Below are 19,335 nucleotides of genomic sequence, written 5' to 3'. Positions count from 1 at the left end.
TCTTTATTTAGCTTTTCCCATTGTAAGCAAAGCAACCTGGCAGTTAAGAACTGGGACCTTAGTTCATCCTAAATGGGTTGGCATTCTGTGGATTTTCAGCCTGTGTCATGGGAATCCAGCCATTATCTCATTGTAATCCTAAACACAACATAAGCTTGCATATAAATCCCACTGAACTTGTCTTACATTTATCTGATATGCATGTTTAGAGCTGCATCTGTAAAGGTCAGTATAGCTAACATTATTGTTAGTGTAGTTGACCCACTTGAAATCTCCACTTTGATTTCCGACCAAGCAGGAGGAATGGGTAACTAAAGAGATGACACAGGTAGGTTTTCCTACACTAGCATTAGGAGGTACTAGTCCTTGTGATTTTTGTAGGAATAACCCATCTCTCGTCACTCCCACCCAGTTGTTTCACTGTGCAATCCTTGACCATTTTTCCACGCAGTGCCCTTGGCTTAATATGGAAAACTTAATAGTGTTAAAAAAAGAGGATGTTGTAATTCTTTCTTTTATTATTTGTTGTGGGTTCTGCTTTGTGTGTGTGTGTTATTGTGTAATCAAAGTTCTGTAGATAGGATGATTAATGTCTGGTATGCAGTCTGCTAGACAAGTACAGTGCTTCCATTAATGCAGTCGTTTAATTATCATCTAGGCCTGCCGCCAAACTGATGCGTAGCTGTGTTCAAAACTGAGTTTGTTTTGCTGTACTCCCTGTGACTGAAGTGAATGTGGCACGGAAGAACAAAAGTTTGAGGCTGTTGAGTGGAGTGATGACATCACTGAATAACTATTCATGGGTTGATACACTAGCCTTATATTGAGAAATCTCTGGAGCATGTTCTGGATTGACAGTGCTGTTCACCCTATACAAATACATCTTTTTTTTAAAATGCTATTTGGTCACTACTGGAAACAATATAAGAAAACTATAGACAAGATGGCTGTGGCCTGTGTACTTGGAAGATGCAAATGAAGGATTAAAGAAGGTCAGAGCAGGTAGTTGAGGAGAAAAGAGGGTGAAGCAAAAGAAGTGATCAGGATAAGTTGTGAAAGGTTTTAAAGAGCAGAATTGAGAGGTTGCCCCATTGACCCAAAAGTGAGGAAGTAAAGAGGCCAGGACATTTTGAAGGGTAGGTAGACACCTGAGAAACTGTATTTTAATTGACAAGCAATATGTTTAGTTGCAAATTCCCAGCATAATCTGGGGAGTCCTGCAGTAGCAACTGCTCTTCAGTGCAGAACAATCCCAAGTAAACAAGATGTGGTTGTGGGAAAATGACTTCCTTGGTAGTGTTGGTCCTGCAGTGCAAATAAAATAAAAATGGGTTGGAGCAAGAGCTTTTAAGGCCCCTTCCACACAGCTGAATAAAATCCCACATCTCTTTTGAACTGGAATATATGGCAGTGTGGGCTGAAATAATCCAGTTCAAAGCAGATATTGTGGGATTTTCTGCCTTGATATTCTGGGTTACATGACTGTGTAGAAGGGCCCTGGGATACTTTGACAACACAATTCATACATGAGTGAGAGTAATTCCTTCCCATATGTTCATCTTTCCTAATGAAATGTTGCATCCTGTTCTTCCAGTACAAAATTGAGTATGTTTTTCCCTGCAGGATAGTTTATGTCAAATTTATGTGTCTGGTTGCACGTATATCCTTCCTGTGTGGTATGGGTAACTTGCATGTATCCTCTAGAACTGCTTTTTTCCAAGCAGAGCTGTCTGCTTATGGAATGTTATAATCTACTGGTAGGTTATATGGGTTGGTCTGTAAAAGATGATGAATAGATAGTTCTACCTTTGTGCCCAGGATGAATATAGAAATGGGATTAAGTGATCAAAAGGTTCTTAATTTTGATTTACTGATTATAATTTGTGATTCAAAATTGTAATTAACTTCTAATTACATTTACATGAACTGCACCATGTTTCTGAAAATATTGCACGGGCTAAGTATACCTTCTTTGAAATCCTTGGGACTAGACATGTTATGAATTTCAGATTGTTTCAGATGTTGGAATACCTGCATTTGCATATACTATACGTACATAATGAGATATCATGGAAATGGGATCCAAGGTTAAACATAAAAGTCTTACGTTTCATATGTACCTTATACAAATAGGCTGAAGGTAATTTTAAACAATATGTTTAATAATGTTATGCATGAAACAAAGTTTGTGTATATCGAACCACCAGAAAGCAAAGGTGTCACTATTTCAGTGACCAATGTAAACAGTTGTGGATTTCAGAATTCTAGATAAGGGATGTATTTTTAATATCTAGTTAAGGAATATGTAGCAGAATGCAAATGATATTTCTCATTATTGAAATCTGTTTTTATTGCTGCATTTTAGACTTTGTAGGTAACAGAAGTATCTTAAATGTGTAAACTCTTTTTAGAATGGAAGCATGGAAACTGGCAATAAATGATAAGCTTACATGTATATTAAAAGTTTAAAAAGGTATATGGAAACAAAGTGATTTTGATGTTGTATGGGGAAAATTTGTTGTAAATGGTTTAAAAAATAAAGAAGGAAGGTTACCGCCACAAGAAGAAATGAGATTTTGGACAGATGATATGTAAAAGTTGTGGCTTGAAATGGGGGGAGGGGAGCACAGTGGAAAATGCTTAAGCAGAATAATAAGATTATATGTTAAAGAGGGTGATGAATAATATGTAATTGCTATAAACAAATGTATAACAAATGTAATAACTATGATAAAATAATAAAAATATTTTTTAAAAATAGAATGGAACTTACCTGACACAGCTATGTGATAGTATCCCATATCTCACCTTAATTCTTCACAGTAGCTACAGTTAGGAAATTTTTGTTAAGGGACTGTTCCCTGTCCACTTTCCCAAGGCCTTTGTGATGTACAGTAGAATCTCAGTTAACTGGCCCCCATTGATTGATAGGTGTCGGAAAAATAGGGTGTCTGTTTATTTGAGAGTTACTATTAAAAATAGACCTGACTATCATAAACCTTGTATTAACTTGATATTAATATATATTAAATTAGCTTTGTGAATTCAGTATGTGATTCTAGTTAAAAGTAAACTTCCAGTTGCTTTGAAGTTCCATTTAATTAAAAGTCTACTGCAAGGGTCCTCAAACTTTTTAAACATAGGGCCAGGTCACAGTCCCTCAAACTGTTGGAGGGCCGGATTATAATTTGGAAAAAAATCGGGAATGAATTCCTATGCACTCTGTACCTATCTTATTTGTAGTGGGGGGGAAACCACTTTAAAACAATACAATAATTATAATGAATGATTTTAAGAAATAAAAACTTATTAGTATTTCAGTGGAAAGTGTGAGCCTGCTTTTGGCTGATGAGATAGGATTGTTGCTGTTATTATTGTGTGCTTTCAAGTCGTTTCAAACTTAGGTTGACCCTGAGCGAGGGCCGGGTAAATTACCTTGGAGGGCCGTATCCAGCCCCCGGGCCTTAGTTTGGGGACCCCTGGTCTACTGTATACTCATGGTCAGATTACGAAGTCGAAGGAACAGGACTGCTGTGTGCTTCTTGTATATCATATATGCTCATGTATACATTGACATCACGCATAAATTGAGGGGTTTTGGGGCCAAAATTATGGATTTTTATATGACCTGTGGATAAATTGAGGATCGTTCTGCAGGGAAGAGAAATCATAAGCATCACCTCTAGCATTCAAAAGAGCCTTTTGTCTACTCAGAGAGGGTTTGGTTCCTTTTTTATGTTATAATACTGTACCTTAGGTTTTATCAAAGAAGGAATCATTCCTTTCTTTGAGTGATAAAAAGTGGGAGCTTAGTCTGTCCTGGGACAACCAAAAAGAAGTACAGATCCCTTCTACTCTCTAAGTTCTCCTTTGAAGGAAAGCACCAAAAACTGCTGCTGCATAGGCATTGAAAAAGTTCAGAATTGGAACTGCAGCAGATGCTTTTATTTTATTTTTGATGTTCTTCTGGAATTGACTATTCAGATAGGGAAATGGTTTCTTTTTTAATCAGGGTTAAGTTGGCCTGTAGATAAGTTGACCAAGATTTTTGGGTCAATTTTTTTACCACAATTTCATCACTTGGTTTGGTATTACATAGTTTGGAATAGTTTCAAATTTTGGTGTAATATTAATGTGTTTTTTAAATCACACCCACATAACTTCATGAAATTTCATGTGCTGTAGAGCTAGATGGGTGTGGGAAATGGGCTGAGAGAGACACAAAAAAAAAGCATTCGACATACCTGAATTTTTTTTTCCTGTTCCTGATTAAGGAAAGGGCATCCTTGCTATTTGAAAGCACATTGAATTCAGAAGTATTTGCATTGTTCTCATTCAAGGACCTCCCATATCAGAATTAGATCCAAGCTCTATTCCAATATGGGTAGGGGTATACTAAACATATTTATACTTTTTGTTATTATTGTCCGGCCATGTTCCCTTTTGCATAAATCTCCATTATATATTTCTTTTTCTAAAGGTTTATTTCACAATAAATGAGTACAAAGCCGTTTGACATTACAATATCATGCCAGCTGTACATGAAAGTATGGTTAGCATACTACTGCAGTGTTGCTTTTATAGCAGCACATAAGAATAGTAATTTCAAAGGAACATTCCATGGCCTCAAATAAAAGGTAATATTAGCAGGTACAGCTTGGCATTAAAATTACAACTGCTGAAACTCCATTCTGTATACAACTGTTAAAAGGTACAGGAGTCATAACCTATTTTTCATCTAGCCTGTGTCTGAGGAATCTTATATATGCTCACTTATACTGAAATAAGCTCTTATTTTGGAATGAGCCCCTTTGATGGCATTGCATCATCTGGGTAAATGGGACTAGGCTAGGCTGCATAGAAAATTGTAGTAAGGATGAAATTACTCAATGTTTTTCTTTCCCCCAGAAATGACTGCGATTAATGCAGGAAATGTTAACTTCAAATGGGATCCAAAGAGCCTGGAGATAAGAACTCTGGCAGTTGAAAGGTTACTTGAACCTCTTGTCACACAGGTAATACATGCTCTGTATGGTAGTCCTATGCGTTTTAATTATGTTCTGGCTCTGCAGTGCTGTGTTGAAGGTGATAGTTAAGTTGTATTGGATCACTAATCATTTATAACGTGTCGGGTTTTTCAAGGGCAAGGACAGTGATGCAAATTGAGAGTGTTGTCTTCTGTTCTGAGATCAGATTTTTTGGTCACCAGATCATTTAATTTGATGTAACAGTAAATAAACATTCATAACTTTTTCCAAGAATGAATATTGAGAAATAAAAGTTTTATAATGCATCAGGGTTTTTTAAATATCCAAATTTAAAATGAAGTCTGATCTTAAAAGAAATGCATTTGAATTTAGCAAAGCTTGCTTCCTTTTAAAAACCAAATCAGTGACTTTCTACCAAATACGTAAACAAGAGTCAAAGAGAGATCCTTGATCCAAATCAAGTTAGTTGAGCTGAAGTCCCAATGAAGTGAATGGAAATTACTTGTAATTAATCAAAATGATTGATATAACCTCTAAATGATCTGAGAAGTTTTGTTTCATAAGAATATGGCTGAATACCAAAAAGTCTTGTATAGATCACATAATAGACATCCCCCCCCCTAATTTTTTTAACATAATCTGCCTTTAGCATGACCTGTGATTGTAATTTCTGCATAAAACTGAACATGCACATAGTTAGTAGATTTCAGAAGCTAACCTAGCTAAACTTAGATTAGTGATTAAAACTGCTTTTAACTATAGTTTCAGGTTCTGTAGTTAGGACAGGTTAGGATGGAGTTGCTTGAGCTTGCACATTTGGGGTGAAATCCTGTGTGTGGAGAGGGTGCATTTGTATAAACTCTTACCTAGGCATGGGCAAAGGGCTCTGGAACACTAAGTGCAGCCCTTGCAGCTCCCCATAGCTCCCATACCCATTCTGTAAAATTATTGTCTCAATTTTTACCTGAAAACTGGCCACCGAAAACCAACTGGAAATGCAAATTCATCACTTTCCCCAGAATTTGTTCTTTATGCTCTGACATTTGTTTGTATTTTTGATGGGGAAATACTTTACACAGGTGGCAAATTTTACATTGTTCTATAGGATTGGCGAACTTGAGTAAGTAATTTTGAAAATATATCATCAAGTTACTGGAATAACATGACCTTAGAGAAAGGACAGGTATGCAAACATCAGAGGAAATCTCATGTACGACTAAACATGATGCTGTGTCTATACAAAACAGTGACCACTTTATGTAGTATGGAAAGTAATCTCGAGAATTCACAGGCATTCAGTAGGAGAAGAAGAAATTAGCTTGGAAAAACATGAAAGAAAACAAGTTGTGAGGGGAGGTTTGCTACAAAAGTGCTAAAAATGAGAAATGATCAAAAAAATATGGTTTTAACAAGCAAGTTTAAGCTTGGACAGGGAATCAGAATCAGAGTACAGAGCTAAGAGTGACAAAATAAAGACGAGAATTGCCTGTAACTGGAAGAATATGCTTGGCACGACCTCAGTTCCTATTGGGAAGACAACATTGCTCATATACAGTTACAATTTCAGCTGTGCTGATCATTGACATAAAGATTTCATTATATTAAACTGTTTCAAACTTTTATGAGTTCATTATTGGTGAATGAAAGTCGAGCAACATTATGAAATTTGAAATTCAAATCAAGAGGAGATTAGGGTGCATAAATTAAACCAGGATACATTGTATGTTATGAGGTTTTTCACATTGACTTCTAAAAAGCTCTCATGAATTTTACTGAAGTTAATCACCTAAAAACTAGAAATATTATTCAAATTTATCTTTGTCCAAACCGTTAAATGATTTGAAACCATTGCTTATTTTCTGTAGTTACAACTTGAGTAAATTCATTGAATCAATGATAACTTGGTAATGCAACACTTATATCAATTCATTGCTGCAATGAATCTATTTTAGTTGGGACTAACAGTTGGATTAAATCTCATATTAGTATGGAACTTTCACCATGTAACGTTTTCATGAGTTCAGCCGCTGAAAAGATGTATATCATGTGATCCTTGCTTCCAGGTTACTACACTTGTCAACACCAGTAACAAGGGTCCTTCCAATAAAAAGAGAGGTCGGTCTAAAAAAGCACATGTTCTAGCTGCCTCAGTTGAACAAGCAACAGAGAATTTCTTGGAGAAGGGAGATAAAATTGCAAAGGAGAGCCAGTTTCTTAAGGAAGAATTGGTGGCAGCTGTGGAAGATGTTCGTAAACAAGGTATGTGGTTCAGCTTTATAATGATAAACCTCATTTGCTTTGTCTGTTTTTTGCCTCATCCTTGTGAGTTTGTTCACAAAAGTTACCCAACCTACAAGATACAGTAGTCTACTGGTGCATACAGAACTGACCCTTCACTTTCACAAATTTACTTATTTGCTGCTGTCCTACACCATTTTTGATTAGCTTCATGAGGCTGAGGAAGACCACATATGCATGATGAGGCTTGTAAATCCCTATGAAATGTGGTTTATGGTAGCAGTAGAAGTAGTGGATGAGGGCGGGGAGGGGACAGAACAATTAAGTTCTGGGAGGAGGGAGCAATGGAAGAGGTGTGTCCAGTTTCTATTTTCCTTTGCTCAAATGAAACCAACAAATGTGGCATGCAGAAAGAGGAGGAGAAGCAGGTCCTACACAGTGCTACACCTCACCTGCCCTGCCAATCCCTGACTCCTACTGCTGCTTCGTGCCATGTGTGTTTGTTTGCTCCCCTCCTCCACAGTTGACTCACAGAAACCATGGCAACAATTCTGCCCAATCTTCTGCCCCTGAAATATTTGGATTTTTTTCACTTTTGTAAAGGAGACTCAAGCCACAGAAAAAAGTTTCCTGAGCTCAGCTGGTTATGTTTTGTAACATGCTTCCTGTAGATCAGGGGTGACAAACTCATTTTTACCTAGAGCCACATCAGGCTGTATAAATACTGTGTTTCTCTGACATTGAAAGCCTTGTGGGTCACATAAAATGATGTGGTGGGCCAGATTTGGCTCACAGGCCTTGCTTTTAATACATGTGCTTTAGAACTGAGATTTCAAAGTTGTGGTCCTCCAAATGTTTGGGTCTCCCAATTCCCAGAACCCCAGACGATGGAAGCCCAAAACACCTGGAGGGCCACAAGGTTGACACAACTACTCTAGATTGATAATGAAAATGATCGTTTTTAAGTTAATTCACAGATTTTAATCTTGCTTTTATTATTTTACTTTATACCATCATGAGGTAGGTTAGGATAGGAGAAGGTGACAGATATGGTCACATAGTGAATATTGTGTTTTATTATCTGTAATTGAGCTAATAGCATTTTATAAACTGAAATTTTAACTGTATTATGTTTCTGTGATGCTTGATACCTGTACTTTCTAAATATGGTACAGAGTTTGCTAATCCAGGTGAAATTTCTTTGTATCTTCAATCGCTCAAAATCTGATGTATTACATATTCTAGTTTTTCATAATGTTGGGTTCATTGTAAAGAGGAGGCTTGAGTCTTCTGACCAAACATTGGTATAATTCTAATTACGTTGGTGACCACTGAGGTGAAATGAGTTAACTTTCCGTTTTATAACATAAGAATGCTGTCTATTTCCATCTTTTAACAGGCTCTTACTGTTCAAAAGTAATAATCAAATCCTTCATTTTACTGTGTTTATTCCTTAAGATGTAACTACCAAACTTGATTTGGTTAGCAAAGCTCCTTTGCCACCGCTATATCCACTGGATGTATAAAGTGTATTTTTGCAATGATAAGTGATAACTGGAACAATATAACTACTTTCTTGCAACTTTGTGTACATAGGAGACTTGATGAAGAGTGCATCTGGAGAATTTGCTGATGACCCATGTTCTTCTGTGAAACGAGGGAACATGGTTAGAGCAGCACGTGCCCTCCTGTCAGCTGTTACTCGCCTGCTTATTTTGGCTGATATGGCAGATGTATACAAGCTGCTTGTTCAACTTAAAGTTGTAAGTAACCATTCATCATTAGCTATCGCATATAGGTGGTTGTCAGAAAGCTGTACTGTTACTCATAAACCACTGGGTCCACATATCTTAAATATGGAAGTCCTATTTTTCCCATTAAAACAAGTCATCAGTCATCTGTGCACTCTGACCTAATGCATACATGCAGAAATCAAGGTATAAGAGTGGCAGTGGAGACACTCACTGGGACACATAAACAGCTGGGAGTTGAATGTAGTTCATGGGCTGTTTGTTGCCCACCACTGATATATTATGAAAGCCATTCAGAATAACATTTTGGAAGCAAAGTGGGTTGTGGCAGTAACTACTGGCTTCCTGTCCAGCTTGTATGTTCCTTAGAATTATCTGGTTCATCAGTATTGAAAACAAAAGTTCTGAGCAAAATTAACCCTTGGTTAGTGGACTGTCAGAATATTTAAGTTTGAATTTGAAGGGAAGGGGTATAGTAGCACATTTTCATTGTTTGAGGGAAGTGTTCTTGGAATTACTTCTGGCTTTTTGCTAAATTTTGAACTGTTGTATATGTTTACGGTTTCAAACCTGATTTAATATTTTAGGTAGAGGAAGGCATCCTAAAACTGAGAAATGCTGGTACTGAACAAGATCTCGGGATACAGTACAAAGCTCTTAAACCAGAGGTGGATAAGCTTAATATAATGGCAGGCAAGAGACAACAGGTATAGTAACAATTTCCATGTTTTCAAAGATGTGGTCACTTGACTATATATTAGTATAATATTTGGCAATATCATTAGCCATAAACAATTACCATAGGAATGTTAAAATGGTTATATTTGACTGCCTTGTAATGAGATGGGCAAAATATGATGGCATTTTAGTAGTCAGTTTTTTTAAATATTCAGTAAGATGGACATTAATGAATGAAACAGCTTTCCCCTTGACTGGATAATAGCAGAAAATGGAAAGTGAGAGAGAATCTAACATGGGAGTTCTAGAAGATGAAAGCAATTTTGGTTGATAAAGGGTATCTCTTAACATGAAGTTTGGGGGAGGGGGAGAGAATCTCCCATTTTGCAGGAGGATAGACTGAAGAATAAACTTGGATGACTCATAACATATGAATCCTACCTGGTTTGCCTTGACACCAGCTCTTGAAAATAATCTATTCATGTGAACAATTTAACATAGAAAAGTAGTCATGTAATATGCATTTGCAACTACTGTAAACAGAAATTGCTGCACTTTTCACTGTGCCCTGCTTTTAGAAATTGCTTATCTGCCATAAGTATTCTATTTTATACTATTACATTCATGTAAGTAAATCACTTAAATATGTGAACCTGTGTAAGCTACTCAGACCAAATGAGCTTCCTTTATAGTATGAATTTGTTCTCATATGGAGGAAGAAATACATTTTATATCCTTCTGAAGGCACAGTCAGTAGACATAAACCTTGCAGAATTTTTTTAACTGCTCCAAGATTCAGCAACTCAAATATGGTGGAAAATAAATGGATTGTATAATAGAGGAGTTTGTTTTGAATACCAGAATTGTGAATTGAGCTCATATTCTTCCTATACTAAAAAAAGTCAACAAAAACCCACTCCTCGTGATCTCAGTGTTTGTCATTTCAGCAATGTAATTAAGGAACTTGCTTTAAAAAAAAAAGGAGTTAGAAATCCTTACCTATACAGATTACCTTCTGCCAACCACCATGCTTATAGGATTTCCTGAACTCTAGGTTTGGGGGTGGAGCTCAGCCAGAACAGGAAGGTGTGATAGGGAATGGAAATTGAGCTTAGTTTTATACATTTCATCTAGTTCCTTATATTTAAGATCTACTGGAATATTAAATGAATGTAGAGTAGAGTTTCTTAACCCTATATAATTCTGGAAATGACATGGAAGACCAGTCTACTCAGTTATGAGTTGTATCCTATGTACCAACCGATGAGAAACAGGTAAAGGTTTCAATTTATTTCATCTACTTATACCTTAAACTTGAAATAAAGGTTTCAAGTTTTGAAATGGTAAGATGTGAATGAGAAATCAAGTGGAGCCTTAAGAGCCTGGCTTCTAATATCTTCTATAGAAACCTTACAGGCTTTTGCCCTTTTAAAAAAAGCTTCATAAGAAAATTTCTAATAACCACTGTTAATAGAAACATATTTGCAATTTCATTGCAGAAGCCATATAGTATTTTGTACTATCTAATCAATACTATGTTATTTTTATTCAAAGGTAACAACACATAATCCTTTTTTAAGTTAACTGCATCAAGTTTTTTTTAAATTCTAACAAAAGCATATTGCTGTTCTAAATATTCTGTTTTAGGAATTAAAAGATATTGGGCACCGTGATCAGATGGCTGCAGCCAGAGGAATTCTTCAGAAAAACATTCCTATACTTTATACTGCTTCTCAAGCATGCCTTCAGCATCCAGATGTAGCTGCTTACAAAGCCAACAGGGATTTGATCTACAAGCAATTGCAGCAGGCAGTCACAGGGATCTCTAATGCAGCTCAAGCAACAGCTTCTGAGGACTCAGGACACCATCAAGGTGGTGGTGGAGAGTTGGCTTATGCACTTAACAACTTTGATGTAAGTAATGAATTTTGCATCCTGTTGATAGTAAGATTATGTAGAACTACATAAACCTCTGAAAGGGTGATAAAGTATTTTGTGTCGGTGTGAATGAGTCAGACATTTTCAACTTTGAAAACATCTAAAGCAATTTTTATATGTCATAGTAGACCTATATATCGTCCAATGTATGTATTTGTTTGTTTCTAATCACAAAAATATACCGCTCTATTAATAAACTTCATGCTTTATGTGAACAGAAATTATAACATGATTGACTAAATATCTGTAGATGCCTCAATGGCCAGGATGCTTTTTGCTCTAGACATGCCCCATTCCTTATACCACTATTATACAATAGAGAGTCTCTTTTTGACTTGGTGTAAGATCTAGCAAGTAGCTGCATACAGAAGGACCTTAACATGGACCATAACTTGACATTTTTGATCAATACCACAGTAGCCTTTATACAAAACCAAACACACACAACCAGCAATTCCCTACTTTTAGTCAATATCCTCTTTTTGCTGAATGCATCATCTTGTACCCCAGTCCTGTGTAAATATAATTTCTAAGACTTTTGTTTTCTTTATTTTTGTTTCCTTGTCTTCTCAAGCCTGTCCTGCTTTAATCTACTTTCTGATTAAAGCAGAAACATCTCTTCAGTTCCTCAAGTTTTTTTTCTTTATTTATTTCCCTGCCCTGAACCATTTCAAACATCCAGTCTTTCTTTAGAACCAAGGAACTGTGTGTCCTTCTCTCCAGAAAGCACACAGGGCCAGAGTCCTACATTCAGAATGGTGCTGAGACTATCAGATGCAGTTCAAAATCTTAGGAATGTGTGGACAATGCTAAAACATTTTGTTCCTTTCAGAATCATTCAATGACTTAGTCTAGTCCCCAACCACCACCACCACAGAAAGATGTCCCAAGACAGAAATTCCTATCTTTGAATTGAATTATATCAAATAATTCCTGTCTGTCGGGGAGGCAGGCATACTTCAAGACAATCATGGACCCTTTTAAAAACGTTACTGAGGTTTACAAAATTTATATATAGCTGTCCACTGTCTGTTATAACCCTTCCAAGTTTGGCAATCTTTTCCTATACATTTCTCCTGATAGCACAGCCTCTCCAATCTGGGTATTTCTATGTAAACTATGTAAACTTTCTATGTAAACTTTCATCTCTATACATTCTTCCTTGGTAATCTTCTTCTTTCCTCCTGCTTCTTTTGAGATATTTGCCACATTGATTTACACCTTTGTAAAACTGATATTTCTCCAGCCTTGCAAGCAAATATAATAATTTAACATAAAAAGATAAGGAAAAGAACAGTTTTTCAACTTTAAATTTCTCCCACTTCGGAAATGGAAAATACACAAGATGCAGATGTTGGAACTCTGTCTCTAATAGTAAATAGATTTGCAATCGTTTAAAGTAAAGGTTTTCTAATTTGCACATTACTCAGCACAATTTTGCAAATTAAATGTATACATAAAGTTAAATAGTAAAGTTGGTTTGGGTTTGATATAAAATGTGCATTCTAAGATTCCTTATTTTACATTTTTTAAATCTATATCCCTTGTATATGTATATCAAACAGTAGATATGACTCTGACATGATAGGAGCAGTGAAACTAGACATCAGATTGAGGTACAAAGAATTTAACTTGTAAGATCCTTAGAATAAGAACTATCTGTGTCACTAACAACAGTGTAGTAAACATAAGGAACAATGTGTTGTTTTTGCTTAGAAGCAGCAGGCAGCATTCATTGTTGCTCTGTTGACAGAACAGCCCCTTCTGTGAGCAGAGACATTGGATGCTGTCAGGACATAAATCTGCATATTGAAACATAAAATGAGGAAACATGTTTTGAAATTAAAAAGTTGTGAAAGAAGTGTCCTTATAAATATAATTAAAAAGTAACATGTTTTGGGTATTCATTCTTCTACTGACGTTTTAAAAAATATGGTGTCCTAATCATGTGCAATCTAATGTACATCATGTGCAATCCTAGATAATGAAATGCTCCAATACCTAGGAGTAAACATCAGGGTTTGTTTTCTTTTCACCTGCTTCTTGTTAAGCACCAATCTGCAGTAATTGAAGAAACTACAGACAGAGTTAACTAAGTTGAACCCAACAACAGCCATTTTCCTACCTAAGTTGACCATCCAGTTTTTTTTAATTAGAAGTACAGAAACTAGGGCTTCTGTACTTCTAATTGTTATGTAGAAGAGGAATTCTCCATAGATGTTGTTCGAGCAACATGATATTGAAATCTCTTAACTTATGAGCCATTATGGATACAGAATCCCTGTTGTGTTTTCCATCTGGCCACTTGTCATAACTCACCCTCTAGAGTCAGATGAAGAGAAAGAAAAGACAGATCGTCAGGAATAGGCAGCTCCTGATAACAGTGGCTTTTTTTTAGTTTGAGAAACTAGGCAGAGGAGAGCTGCCTTGCTCCCCAGCAGAAAGCTGAAAACCCATATCCATCATTCATTGAGTTGTGAAGGGACAAAGAGAAAAGACATTCCTTAGTGGCTTTGTTGCTTTCATCCCTCCTGCTTGACAACTAGCAGTATTTTTTGGATGTCCATGTTTTTCTGAACGTGGACTTCCTGACTTGCTGAACAACTTCTCTAGTGACTAGTGACTACTCTTACTTCTCCCTTAATCCTGCTGTGATTGATAGGGACTGAACTAACTCCTTGACAACTTTTACACTTCATCCACCTGGTTTCTGGCTCTCTTGCTAACTGAAAAACAGGACACCATTCAAAGCTGTTGTGGACCTAAATGCTTTGTTATTATACCAGCTCTAGAGGCAATAGAACTTTCCAGATGATCAATGAAATGTTTTGGAGTTTTAGGGATTTTGGGGGGGGGGGGTGTTGTTTTTTACTTCTGCTTGTACTGGCAAGAGACATTGAACATTTGGAATGTATGTTATTCTGTAAGATACCAACAGATCATGCATGGCTAAATATCAATACCATCTTTCAGAACTAACTCTGCCTCATAAATTCTTACACAATTCTCAGATTGTTCTTTAAGTGTCTGCGTTTTCTTCCTGCTAGTGACTCCCTCAGGTAATTTCCTCTTAGTCCAACCTATTTGTCATTTTGATGCAAGTCCATACAATAGCTTTAGTGAGGGCATTTACTTGTCTTTGTGCCCATGGTGATTCATAATTACTGTTCTTCCCTTGAAACAATTGTTACATATCCAGGTCTCTTCCAAGCAGATTTTTTTCCAGCTCTGCCTTTCTTTCACTTTGCACATACGTCACTCAGCTCCCTCAAGTGCTTGTTGATTAGAAAAGGAATGTGCCTCTGGAAAATTCTTGGATACCATATTTAACCATTAAGTGTGCATATATGAAAGAGAGAGAAAAGACTGTCACTATATTTGCAGATTGTCTCTGTGGCAGATTTTTAAAGCCCTAAATATTCTGGTCTTGGCAAATCGCTTGTGTGAAACATCATTATATTTTCGAAATGTCATGAAATCCTTCATTCAGCTCCCTTATTTTGTAAGAGTAACACTTTTGAGGATTATTAGCTATGTTAGTCTGTTACAGCAATAACAATATGACACCTTAAAAAGCTTAATTATTTGACACATGTCGCTCCTTAAAGACTAACAAATGGACAAGTCTTTAAATTGTATTATTACTGTTTTCGGAGACCTAAGACCTGGTGATGATCCAGGGTTGGAATCACTGCTTCTATGAAACAGTATCCCTAAGAATGTCCATCAGGCTACATCACTGAGGCTCAAAATAAAACACCTATGCTGAAAAATGATGACATCTCCTCCTTAGATTTTTGTTCTTCTCTTTGCGTTAACCACCTGGCTTAGCTGTATATTGCATTCCATACTTCATGACAGAAAGAGAGTTTATGCTTGCTCCCTGATGAATTAGAAGCTAACAGTGCTGCCTTGCTTGATGTGCTACTCCTTTTTGTCCATGCAAGTGTTGGCTGTGATTTGGCAAAATTAGGAAATGTGTCAATGCTATGTACCTATGAAAGGAGAGGTGGAATTGGTATATTTGTTTGATAATGCCAATATACTGAAGATGTTCAAAGGAAGAAGGGGCATTTAGGGAATGTCATATAAGTACATAAAATAAAAGAATCAGGACAAATCATTATATGAATATGATGAACATTCATTGATTTATTAGCATGAAGTGTCATATTTAACATGATCTGGTATCACAAACCCCAATACATCATGTGTAGCGAGTTTCTAACAAGGTAATATAACTGAACATTTTGAAATAATATCACTGGTACAACTTTGGCTTGGTATAAACTGTACTGCTACATACTAAATTTAGCAGGCTATAAAGTATGGAAAATTGAACGTGAGATGTAGTATTTTGTTCTTAGTCTAATTGAGGAAGATGAGAGAGCTATGTTGATAAGATTTCTGTTGATATTTTGGATGTAAAGATTGAAAATATGAACTATGCTAAATCTTGTGGAAAATGTTAGGTATAAATATTCCTCCATGTCCAAGTGAGAGTTGTAGTCCTAGTGTAATCATGTAGTCCATAACAGCTAAGAGTGCAACAACTTTTCTTTTAAACAGAAACAAATTATTGTGGATCCTTTGAACTTCAGTGAGGAGCGTTTCAGGCCTTCCCTGGAAGAGCGCCTGGAGAGCATCATTAGTGGAGCAGCCCTCATGGCTGACTCATCCTGCACACGTGATGACCGACGGGAACGCATAGTGGCAGAGTGTAATGCAGTGCGACAGGCCTTGCAAGATCTGCTGTCAGAGTACATGGGAAATGTAAGTAACCAGAGCATGTGCTTCATATTGCCTTTTTACATACATATATAAATTTCTAGTCCTACACATGTGTTTCATGAGCTAGAATTGTGTAATCACTATTTTGTATGGAAACAGTGAAATGGCTCTTAAACCTGGCTAGTAATCGAGCAGTAGAATGTCAGTTTCCATAGTACTAAGTACTTGTGACGAGAAGTTGTCTCTTGCCTGTAGAAAGCTCATGCCTCACTTATTTATTTAAGACAACACAGCTGCTGCTCTGAAACAGAGAGTTCTGCCAATATCATAGCCTTTTTAGTACAGGATGAATGTTCATTATTGAGAGTGGGACATTTCAGTGACAGCCTCCTCCCAATGACCACACAACTTGCATTGTGGGCAAATGGCAATGTTCCATCAGCTCTTTAGACAAGTACAACAGTATTGGATGTAGAGGGATGCTCTGGAGAATCAAGTCAGGCATTTCATCAAGGTTTATTGATTAATACTATGCAGTAAGCATTAAATGACACATGCATATGAGTGCATGATGAAGATAAAAATAGCTGAACAAAATCACACTATCTATTGTTTACAAATTACTTCATTGAAGTCAGTACAGGTACTCTTTTTAACTTTATTGAAATATTAAAATAATTACTTGGAATAGCATAAATGGAAATAGACTACAGTATTTCATCCCACACCTCTTTTGGGGGTCCCATTTTTTGTATTTTTGTATGCCTTGCATAATAGTCACACCCCTGCCTGCACTCCTGTCCCTTGGAGCAGCCCCGATGGGCTCCAAGAGGCACACCCTATGAGCTGCCATCAGATGAGAGTAGCCTTCTAAGCTCTTGTTTGCCTGTGCACACCTCCCAATATTTCACCATATATGTGACTGAATGAAATATGGTATTTCTGTATGTTCCATTTAACATACAGAGAAAGAGCCCATTGGACTGTAAGAGAACAATGTAATTTTTATGTCAGAACCAGATCTGTGATTTCAGCATTTTAACTTAGTACAGAATTTTGACATCAAAAGTCAGAATTAATATGTTTGTTTGATTGAATGAAGATATTTTAAATTTTAACTGCGAAAATTCTATCTGAAGAAAAAAGATTCAGTTCCCCATCAACAACAGGTGTGTTGTGATGTTAGCAATTTGTGGCTTGAAAGGAAATGTGTTAGGCAGATGGGTAGGATGTGCCTTGCAGTCAGAGGAGGATTGAGTTACCTGATTTCTATCTTAATTCATCAGGAATTTGAGTATCTGAAATACTGTCAAGTTTATTGTTTGATGTGCTGTTCTGTAAGTTGTACAGTGACACAGAGTGTGTGATGTTGAAATAACATTTGAAAGTTGTGGCCTTTGGGTTCCAGACTTTCTTACTAACTATGAGGGAAAGGTTTGAGGTGCTCAGGTGCCTACTCCATTGACGAATAATTGTAAATGTAATTCTGTGTGTCTGGCTGCTTAATATTGCTTTTGATCTTCTACAAAATAGGGTGTGGGTGAGAACTGACAAACAGTTACTTAGATGATTATCAATAGCTAGGTAGATTTACTCAAAAATAATTTGCTTTAAGGCCTGGTCTTGATAGCTGGAATAGGGTGAAAGCTATTGCTAAACTACGGTATATGCAGGAGGAATTCTCAGAAAACAGAAACATTCAGGTTGTTAATCAAACCTCTTTTATAGATCAGAATCTATGGTTGAATAACAGTAAGGTATTTATTATTATTTAGTTTCATAATCGCTTTTGTCTGACTGAAGGCACTTTCCAGTCTAAACAAAATTAAAGATGAAATTTATGGACAACATAAAATGCAAAACAATTTGCCCCCAAATAAGTAAATTGTAGATAGAATTGGCCACAGACTAATATTTTAAAATCAGCTATTCACATCCAGCCAGATGCTCAGTAGTAGAGTGGTACGCCTGGGGCACTGAGATCAACTTTCTCCAAATGAGAGTCAAGGTTAAAAGTAAAATGTTGGCAGGTATGAAAAAGTTCAGAAACAGCATGCCAAATGCATGGTGACTCACATGAAAGGAGGAAGAGATGGATTAATGGAGCTTAATCTATTTGCTTGCCTAGCAAGTTCAATGCTTTTGAATGAATGAAAAGACTGACACTATCATACTTTCCAAATGACTAAATATATGGTTGTATTTAGCTTACTACTGTCCCACACAGAGATAAAACATTTTAAGCATATCACAGCCCTCCTGTAATATTTAGAAGGGTTTAAATGCAGTGTAACTAGTTGGAAACAAGAGCTCAAATCCAGAATCAGATCCACAGTATAAATTATATTTGATCCAGCCATTCTGAAATGGATTTCTGTTATAGTCTTCATACTTAGCACAGTATAAAAGGTAATAGTTTTTAAACTCATATTCTGAGCAGAGTCTTCCTAGGTATTCAAATAGTTAACATTTATGTACCCCAATTCACTGTTTCTACATCCCATTCGGTATGAATCACTTTGATTGATGTGGGAATAGTTTACTTCTTTGTACCCCCCACCGCACCCCGATTTGCAGGTCATTAACTCTTCAGTGGTAGGTAATATCCAGTTCAATAAATAGGCATGAAAACATTGGTAATAAGATGAAGTGACTTGGATTAATGGAAATCTGGAAATTTAATGCCAATTAAGATATTGCAAAATGTCATGTCAAATAGCCAAATATTAAATATATGATTGTATATTAGATATCTGATAAGACATTTGTTTTACTACAACATTGATTTTCTTAGAGAGCAACAAGAAGTGCCAATTTTATTATGCATTCTAGGTCTAAAACACTCCAGGAATTAAAAATATGGTGAATGGCTTCCTATCCCTGGTGTGGGAGCATACTTAGTCACAAACATTGAAAAATTGAGAACTGAGTGGAGGAGTAGAGACCTTGAATTGCCTTGAGGAGCACATGTGATCCACAATTTATACATGCATGCTGTGCTATATTTTAAG

At 36.4% G+C, this 19,335-nt stretch overlaps 1 protein-coding gene across 1 annotated transcript in view; it reads left to right on the top strand.

Moving 5' to 3' along the window:
- CTNNA1 (catenin alpha 1) overlaps positions 1-19,335 on the top strand; it is an 82,341-nt gene that overhangs the window by 9,164 nt on the left and 53,842 nt on the right. Inside the window, exons 2-7 of the mRNA XM_060786380.2 lie at positions 4,909-5,015; positions 7,052-7,247; positions 8,823-8,989; positions 9,565-9,684; positions 11,303-11,569; positions 16,163-16,366. Coding sequence (XP_060642363.1) covers positions 4,911-5,015; positions 7,052-7,247; positions 8,823-8,989; positions 9,565-9,684; positions 11,303-11,569; positions 16,163-16,366 — 1,059 coding nt within the window. The 5' untranslated portion in view covers positions 4,909-4,910. The remainder of the gene's footprint in view (positions 1-4,908; positions 5,016-7,051; positions 7,248-8,822; positions 8,990-9,564; positions 9,685-11,302; positions 11,570-16,162; positions 16,367-19,335) is intronic.

This window comes from Anolis sagrei, chromosome 1 (genome assembly GCF_037176765.1).
Source record: "Anolis sagrei isolate rAnoSag1 chromosome 1, rAnoSag1.mat, whole genome shotgun sequence".
NCBI lineage: Eukaryota > Metazoa > Chordata > Lepidosauria > Squamata > Dactyloidae > Anolis > Anolis sagrei.
This window is presented reverse-complemented; position numbering and strand designations above follow the sequence as displayed.